At 42.5% G+C, this 9,439-nt stretch overlaps 1 protein-coding gene across 1 annotated transcript; it reads left to right on the top strand.

Annotated features, from left to right (window-relative positions):
• Positions 1-4,206: 4,206 nt before the first annotated feature.
• On the top strand, positions 4,207-7,312 carry LOC129701522 (protocadherin-10-like). The gene has a single exon (XM_055642771.1). It carries the CDS (start codon positions 4,355-4,357, stop codon positions 6,734-6,736), a length of 2,382 nt encoding a protein of 793 aa, XP_055498746.1. The 5' UTR covers positions 4,207-4,354; the 3' UTR covers positions 6,737-7,312.
• Positions 7,313-9,439: the final 2,127 nt, after the last annotated feature.

The raw sequence follows: 9,439 nt of genomic DNA, 5'->3' as shown, positions 1-9,439 counted from the left end.
TATTAATCTTCCCAACGTGCATAACAGCGTTTTGAACAACATTACATTTCATCTGACAAACTCTGTTTATCTTAAAAACCAATTACTATTTTGTGACTCAATCGTCAGCTGAAGATCTCGACCCGGAACGTCACCCATTCCTTCTCTCCATAGATGCTGCCTTACCCGCTGAGTTACTCCAGCATTTTGTGTTTCCAACTATTCTCCTTACGCTCAGTGCGGCACCAATTCTTGTTACATCTGAAAATTTACCAATCACACTTCCTACAATACGGTCCAAATGATTAATACATATAACAAACAATAATAACCCAACACATAATTATTTGTACGCTACCGATATGTACAGTGGGATCAGGGGGTCTTTGAAAGATGAGTAATTTATTAAAAAACAATACACTCTCACTACTATAAGTAACATTTGCATTATCTACCAACCGTCTCCGACTATATTCAGTTCAACATCAAACACAAGGCACGGCTGATACTGCAATCTAGTGCAAGTAAATTCTATCGGAGAATCTCAGCTGACCGATTAGCATCGGTGCAGGAAAGCAAATTGTCAAGGTTCCGGGTCTCAATGCTGCACCAGGACTAAAAATGCGAAGGAAAGGTAGTCGGTATAAACTGGTGGGTTGGGAGATATGAGGACCGAGGAGGGCTGAGAGTGATTGGCAGATGGAAACACGTGGTGCAGGGTGAGATGCTGATTTTGGATATAGAGTTGTTGGGTGATAGGTGGAAGGACAGTGGAAAGAAATAGAAAGTATTGGGACAGATGGAGCCAGGTCAAGGTTCAGGAGGAGGTTGGAGGTGGAAATGGAGGCTGGAGAGTGATGAGGGTGACACGGAGGATACAAATGCTGGGAACTAATAAGGAACATAGATTCGAATTGAACCTTTTATGTGCACGGAACCAGATGACCAGGCGATCCTGTAGGATCAGTGTATGAGTAGTAGATGGATGAAACCAGGAGAGGGCGGCATAGAGTTACAGGCTTATACAGCACAGTTAGAGGCCCGTAGATCCAACTTGTCCCAGACGATAAAGTGGCCTACCTATTGCGTTAATCCAATTTGCGTGCGTTGGGTTAATATCCCTCTAAATCATTATTATCCTCGTACTGTTCTAAATGTATTTTGGACATTATAATTAGATCTGCCTCCGCAGTTTACTCTTGCGGCTCATTCCATATACCCACCACACTCTGTCTGAAAAAACTATCCCACGGGGCCCTTTAAATATTATCTTTTCATCTCATCTTAAATATATATCCTCTGGTTTTATATTCCCCAGCTCATGGAACATGGCTGTGAATAACCAATACATCTAGACACCTCGAGACTTTATATGGTCGTACTTAATGTTCTATGCTCCAAGAAAAAAATGAACTCACAGCCTATCCATTCTCAACTCGCAGCCGTTTAGCCCCAGTAACAATCGTGAAAACTTCTGTACCATTTCCAACTTAATGACATCCGTCCTATAGCTTTGTGAGAAGCAATGCAAACAATATTCCGCCTGCATTCTCGCCAACAACTAGGCATATTATAATGTGAGGTTATACAAAAAAGCTGGAGAAACTCAGCGGGTGCAGCAGCATCTATGGAGCGAAGGAAATAGGCAACGTTTCGGGCCGAAACCCTTCTTCAGACTGATCGGGGGCGGGGGGGTGGGCGGGGACAAGAAAGGAAAAAGGAGGAGGAGCCCGAAGGCTGGGGGATGGGAGGAGACAGCAGGGACTAACAAAATTGGGAGAATTCGATGTTCATGCCCCCGGGATGCAGACTCCCCAAACGGAATATGAGGTGCTGTTCCTCATGTTATAATGTGACTCTTGTACGCAATCTCATGACGAAATAGAGCCTGTACGCCGAATGCCTTTTTCTCCACCTTGTTTAAATGTATCGCCACTTCGGGGGAATTACGGTGTTTCTATTCTCTCGTGTTCCTCTTGACATATACAGTGAAAGTCCTATCCTAGTTTCACTTATCTAAATGCAACACCTCTTACTTTTCGGAGTTAAGGTCAACCTGCCATTCAGGCGCACATTTCTCTACTTCATCTTAAATAACCTTCTTCGGTCCAAAACCCCACCAATTTTGTTGGCATCCATGTCATATATATACTAATCAAAATCGTTAATGTGGATGACAGTAAACACAAAATTCGCCCCATGGCACGCCAGTGATCACATGCCTTCAATCAAATCTCCAATGCCGCCTTGTCTGTGTTTGGTAGACTGTGCTCGCCGATATAGTGGATAGGATTTTGGAAGCTGAAAATCCAGAATTTGTTCGAAGCCTGTAAAAACAAATAACTGTAGTTGCTGGTTTATACCAAAGATAACAAAATGCTGGAGTAAAGCGGGTCAGGCAGCATCTCTAGTCATCCACCCCCTTTCTCCGGAGATGCTGTCTGAACCGCTGTGTCCATCGGGACTTTGAATCTATCTTTGTTTAAGCCTTCTCTGATAGCGCTATCCAACTCTTGCTCCATGACGACAATATATGGATTGCTGCTGCTTCCGACATCATTTGAAAGTCATGAAATTAATAATCTTCGCTAATAACTTGCACCACGTTCTCATATTAACTTGGATCATTTCTGACTCTTCCTTCCCTCTTCTGGATGTGTGTCCATCTCAGGAGACATTTACCACTGACATTTACTGGAAACAAGCTGACATCCACAGCGAACAAAAAGACACGAAGGGCTGGAGTAATTCGGCAGGTCGTGCAATTGGGTTGGAGAACATGGATGGATGACGTTTCGGGTCAGGACCATTCCTTAGACTGATTGTGGTATGGAAGAGGAAGAGCCTGGAAGAGAGCAAGGACAAAACAAAGCCTGGGGGGTAACTGCTGAATAAAGGTTAAGGTGGATATGATAGGCATAGGCCAGAGATGAAAAGACAGAAATGGTGAAACAAAGGGTAATCTTTTAGCACGGATGGTGGTCTGTATATGAATCCAGCTGCTGGAGGACGTACTTGAGATAGGTACTAATGCAACGTTTAAGAAGCATTTATACGGGTACATGGAATGGGTAGGTTTAGAGATTAATAGGGGAAACGCAGGCAGGTGGGACTAGTGTGGATGGGGCAGGTTGGTCGTTGTTTTAGAGGTTTGACCGAATGGCCTGTCTACACGTTGCATGACTCTAAGACTCTATTGTTAAATTGAATATACCCATTGCATGTGGATTTCCAAACCCGAAGTGAAGGTTCTCACTCTATTTTGACATAGATATTCAGATATGCAGGTCTATTCCTCATCCCTCTCCCACCCACGCTCACATGGCCGTGAAGGCTATCGCATGCGCAATTGTTACCAAGCTTGGGGCATCATTTGGGAACTGAATTGAGAACTTACATGATGAAAAAATGGCTTGCTCTGCAGAGTAAAGTACAAGCATGCGCAATGTGGACGGAATAGCAGGACTTTCCTCTGCCGCACAAGTCCTGTGATACAGACCATGATCCTGAATTCTAGTGCTAAAAATTGGGGATTTGCACACGTTTACTTATGAACAAAATTGCTAGTATCCTGAAGAAAGTTCGCACTTTCCAATTCCAGATCTGGCTAATGTTCTTCCCACTGAATCAGCCTATTGGTTAGATTTGTGATATATTCCCCAACCGACAAAGATTCCTTGTGTATATGTTAAACATATGAAATTAACAGCATTTGTACGGAACCGAAAATGCTATATTTCATTTTTTTGAACGAATTCCAATGAAATTCAACATGTTGTTACAAAATTAATAACATTCTCTCATTCATATTTGCCAATATTTAATTAACATGAAATCCCTTTCAGAATGCGTTTATAAATCTATTCGTACAACATTTTGAAAACATATTTAAATTTCAGCGGTGTTTGAAAGGATTTCAAAACAATGATGATGAGAATAAAATGCTGGTAAATTCAAATAATTTACGGTATTGCCTGGATTGATTCATCAACGTGGACATGTTTAGTTTTGTCAATGTCCGGTTTTGGATATTTTTCGTTGCGCAATCTTAAATACGACGATCGGAACATTGCAATTGATTTGGAGACAGACTTGCTTTAAAAATGTGTCCTGCAATTATTGGTCGGAACTCTTCGTGTCGCTGTCTACCAATAGGGAGCGTCGAGACTGTGAGAGATCGACCCTGCCCACCGTCTGCTGAACGCAGAGCACAATTGAAGAAGCAGACACAGCCCGGGTTTACACTGATCGTACTGATCCAGGTCAGCTGCAAAGACATTTTGTTTTCCTCGTTTCAATATTTCTAACTGGACGCTGTAGTGTTAGGCCAAAGTATTGACGAGTGGAATACATTCGTATATGAATTTGCAGCAAAATGGCGAACGCATTGATGAACGGTGCATCATTCACTTTCCTTCTTTGCGCGTCGGCCATGGTCTCGGCAGAGCTTCGCTACTCGATACCCGAGGAAACTGATCTCGGGACCTTGGTGGGGAATATCGCTGAGGATTTAAGATTAAATGTTTGGGAGTTATCGGTTCGCAAAGTCAATTTGGTGTCCGATGAAATGAATCAATACCTGCAGGTAAATGCGGACAATGGTGATTTATTTGTAAGTGAAAGAATTGACCGAGAGCATCTGTGTAGACAAAGCCTTGCCTGCTCCCTTTCTTGTCAAATTGTGCTCTACGACCCCGAGGAAATGCACAGTGTAACCGTTGAAATCTTGGACATAAACGATAATTCCCCATTTTTTCAGAAGGATGAATTCTCCTTGCAGATCAGTGAGCTAAGTACACCGGGTGCGCGCTTCCCGTTGAAGAGCGCGCGCGATCCCGATGTTGGTACGAATGCAGTTAACACTTACGAGATCAGTCCAAACGAGCACTTTGGTATTAAGGTGCAGTCAAGACGCGGAGGGAGTAAGACTGCCGAGCTGCAATTGGAAAAACCGTTGGACCGTGAACAGCAGGCAACCTTTCAACTCACGTTAACCGCCCATGATGGTGGTGCGCCTTGCAGATCAGGCACGGCTCGGATTATCATTGCTGTTGTGGACGCGAATGACAATGCTCCTGTATTCGATCGTGAATCCTACACAGTAACCTTAGCAGAAAACGTCCCAAAAGGAACACTGGTGACCACAATAAATGCTAAAGATCTGGACGAAGGCAGCAATGCTGAACTCACCTACACTTTCACAGATCACGTTCCTCAATTGATTCGCGAGTTGTTCAGACTGGATTCGCAAACCGGACAGATTAGAGTTGAGGGAACGCTAAACTTTGAGAAATCCTCTTATTACGAACTTGATGCTCAGGCACTAGACAATGGTTCACCTGCTTTGACAGCACACACAAAGGTCATCATCACATTGTCTGATGTGAACGACAATGCTCCTGTAATACACCTAATCTCGTCTTCCAGCACTGTTCAAGAAAATGCGCAGCCTGGGACGATGGTTGCTACAATCAGGATAACCGATTTAGATTCTGGGGAAAATAGCACGATTCACTGCCAGATACCCAAAGAATTGCCGTTCACCCTTCAAAAATCTTCGAGGAATGACTACAGGTTGGTTACTCATGAAGGTTTGGATCGTGAAACAACCGCAAAATATAACATCTCTATTTTGGCCTGGGATAACGGTTCGCCTCCTCTTTCAACACAAAGAACTATCTTGATTCTTGTGTCTGATATAAATGACAACGCGCCTCAGTTCACACAATCATCATATTACGCGTATGTCACAGAAAACAATACGCCCGGTTCGTCCATATTTTCGGTCTCTGCATTAGATTTAGACATTGATAAAAATGGTGAGGTGATATATACTGTTCTGGACAGCATAAGGGATCAGCGTTCTGTATCCAGAGTTGTCACTATTAATGCCAAAAATGGCAACATTTATGCATTGATTTCTTTTGACTATGAGAATCTGAAACACTTCCAACTCAACGTTCAAGCTCAGGACTCTGGATCTCCCCCAATGAGCAGTATTGCAACGGTAAACATAATTATTTTGGACCAAAATGACAACATTCCAAAAATTGTTTCACCTCTGATATTGAACGATTCAACATCAGTGGAGATTGTGCCTCAGTCACTATATCCAGGCTATTTGGTCACCAAGATAAGCGCGACGGTTGCAGATTCGGGTCAAAACGCAAGACTTTCCTATCAGTTACTGGAACTCACTGATCCCAGCTTGTTCACTGTGGGTGTTCTCTCCGGTGAAATCAGAGCAACTCGAAGTTTGAGAGACCAAGAGTTGATCACAAGCAGAATAGTCGTCTGTGTGAAGGACAATGGACAACCGAGCCTCTCCAGCACAGCGATAATATTTTTCTCAATTCTGCCCAACAGTACGGTACCCCCTTATGAAAGTTCAATCGAGCTGCGAGAATGGAACATCAATCTCTATTTAATCATCGTCTTAGGCTCAACATCCTTCCTGTTTCTGGCGACTATTATTTTTTTGGTGATGCTGAAATGTAAACAAGATAGAAATATTGACGAAGTCTACAGATCGAGATTCTGCTGTTCCGATCCCAGGAATTTGGATAACGCTTTTACTGCGAGTAGTAATGTAACCGAAGATCCAAGGTATGTTAGATCTGGGCATTCCGAAGGTTATCGTTACCCTGTATGTTTATCACCAGAATCTTCGAAAAGTGATTTTTTATTTTTAAAGCCCTGTCATTCTACCTTGCCTCTCAACGAGCTGAGTATCTTGCAGAACAGTACAAGATCATAAGGTTAGAAACAAAGAACGGTAGATGCTGGTTTGCAACATAAGACACAAAGGGCTGGAGTAACTCAGCGGGTCAGGCAACATCGCTGGAGAACATGGATAAGTGAACTTCGGGTCATGGCTCTTCTTCAGAACCAAGAAAAGAACTTAGTTTAAAGTGGTGGAGAATTTATCCTCACGGAGGTCTATTTGTTAATCATCTAACTAATCCGTAAATTTAGCAGGCGTGGCTTTATGTCCATGGATTTCCTGGTGAACTATAATTGCTTCATTCTGTTATTGCGATCTGCAAGATACTTGTTTGCCTCTTTTCTGCCGATTATGATATTGCACACGCTGTAAATGCTGACACTTTGATTTTTGAAACACTTTTTAATACATTCGCGTGCAATCCATTTCTCCTCATGATGTTTCACATACACATTAAGTGATAGTGTTGTTATGTCATATTTTCATGCTCAGATAACTCAAAATTTAACAAAGTATAAGCATATTAGTGAAAATAAAGTCTACCTTCAAGATGACACGAGAAATCGCATTTTTGGGCTTCCTTCGTTTGGTCAGTAGAACATTGAACATTTGAACATTGAACATTTTAAATAACTACATCCCTCTGTGGCAGAGATCCATATCAAACTGTTATATACGATGTAAAATTATTTCCCAGGTACTTTTCATATTTAATATGACATACCAATTAATTCCTTTACAGCTTGATTAGAATACATCATTTTCAATAAATGCACGGTATTCGCAATGTCTGGGAGTGTCTGCTGGTGTGCCGTGTGCCGATGCATTATTCCTCGTGATCTTACCCGCTAACAATTTGCGCTCCTAAATGGCCGCATGGTATGAACTTGACAATGGTAGCCTAAAACATTTCCAGAACCTATTTCTGTTTGGAAATCATCATATTTGTTGACTATTGTCTTACTTATGCAGTTATAAAAACACGCGTCTACTATTGGCCGCACAACCTTCTCAATTTCCAATTTAAAATACCTTCATGAATTACGCTCATATTTATTTCTATGAGAATATCTCAGTCCTCTACCTCATATCTGCCTCTGCACTAAATCTCCCTGGCTACTTCCACTCTTCATCTTCACTCTATTGCCGCAAATTCTTGATGAAATTATTTCTGGTGCTTCGTTTACGTTCAGCATAATACTGCACCCCCACCCCCCCCACCCCCCCCCCCAAATAACAGGTGTATCCTCAATTTGTCAGCGACTCTTTGTCGAAATTTAAAACAGTTTCGTCTTCTGCTACCAAGGACATATTTACATGACATCATATCTTCTTAAGGGGGTACTTGGTCTGCGGATATATTGACATACAAGGCATTAAACATAAGAGAGGAAGTATGCCAAACCGCCCATCGAGTCGACTCTGCCATTCAATCATGGCTGATTTATTTTCTCCTCTCAACATCATTCTCACGCCTCCTCCTCGAAACCATTGACATCCTTCCGAATCAAGAACATATCAATCTCCGATTTAAAAATACCCTATGTCGGCCTCCACGACCATCCCTGGAAATTAATTCCTTGGACTGATGACCTACTAAAGTGCATCATTTTATGCTGAGGCTATGCGCTCTGGTTCTAGACTCTCCCATTACTCGAAACTCTCCCATTACCTTAAGGAAATGGCTCGAGAATTCGAGGACGTATTGGTGATAATTTTAACATGTTCTATAGATTCAGGATCAGTTCCTGTGAATTGGAGGGTAGCTAATCTCATCGTACTTGTTAAAAAAGGCGGGAGAGGGAAAAGAGGGAATTATAAACCAGTTAGCCTGACATCGGTGGTGGGGAAGATGCTGGAGTCAATCAAAAAAGATGAAATAGCGGCACTTTTGAATAGCAGTTACAGGATCGGTCGGAGTCAGCATGGATTTTCGTAGGGGAAATCATGCTTGACTAATATTCTGGAATTTTTTGAGGATGTAACTCGGAAAATGGATGAAGGAGCTCCAGTGGATGTAGTGTATCTGGACTTTCAGAAAGCATTTGATAAGGTCCTACATGGGAGATTAGTGGGCAAAATTAGTGCACATGGTATTGGGGGTAGTGTGCTGACTTGGATAGAAAATTGGTTGGCAGACAGGAAACAAAGAGGAGGGATTAACGGGTCCCTTTCAGAATGACATGCAGTGACTAGTGGGGTACTGCAAGGCTCTGTGCTGGGACCGCAGCTATTTACAATATACATCAATTATTTGGATGGAGGGATTCAAAGTAACATTAGCAAATTTGCAGATGACACAAAGCTGGGTGGCAGTGTGAACTGTGAGGAGGATGCTATGAGAATGCATGGTGACTTGGACAGGTTGGGTGAGTGGGCAGATGCATGGCAGATGCAGTTTAATGTGGATAAATGTGAGGTTATCCACTTTGGTAGCAAAAACAGGAAGGCAGATTATTATCTAAATGGTGTCAAGTTGGAAAAACGGGGACGTACAACGGGATCTGGGGGGGCCTTGTTCACCAGTCAATGAAAGTAAGCATGCAGGACGAGCATTCATGAATGCGAATGGCATGTTGTCCTTCATAACAAGAGGAGTTGGGTATAGGAGCAATGAGGCCTTCTGTATTTGTATAGGTCCCTAGTGAGACCGCACCTGGAATATTGTGTGCAGTTTTGGTCCCCTAATTTGCGGAATGACATTCTTGCTATTGAGGGAGTGCAGCGTAGGTTTAC

Source organism: Leucoraja erinacea, chromosome 11 (genome assembly GCF_028641065.1).
Source record: "Leucoraja erinacea ecotype New England chromosome 11, Leri_hhj_1, whole genome shotgun sequence".
NCBI classification, from domain to species: domain Eukaryota; kingdom Metazoa; phylum Chordata; class Chondrichthyes; order Rajiformes; family Rajidae; genus Leucoraja; species Leucoraja erinaceus.
This window is presented reverse-complemented; position numbering and strand designations above follow the sequence as displayed.

Coding starts and splice junctions, on each gene's coding strand:
- LOC129701522 (XM_055642771.1), top strand. CDS start 4,355: ATGGCGAACGCATTGATGAACGGTGCATCATTCACTTTCCTTCTTTGC.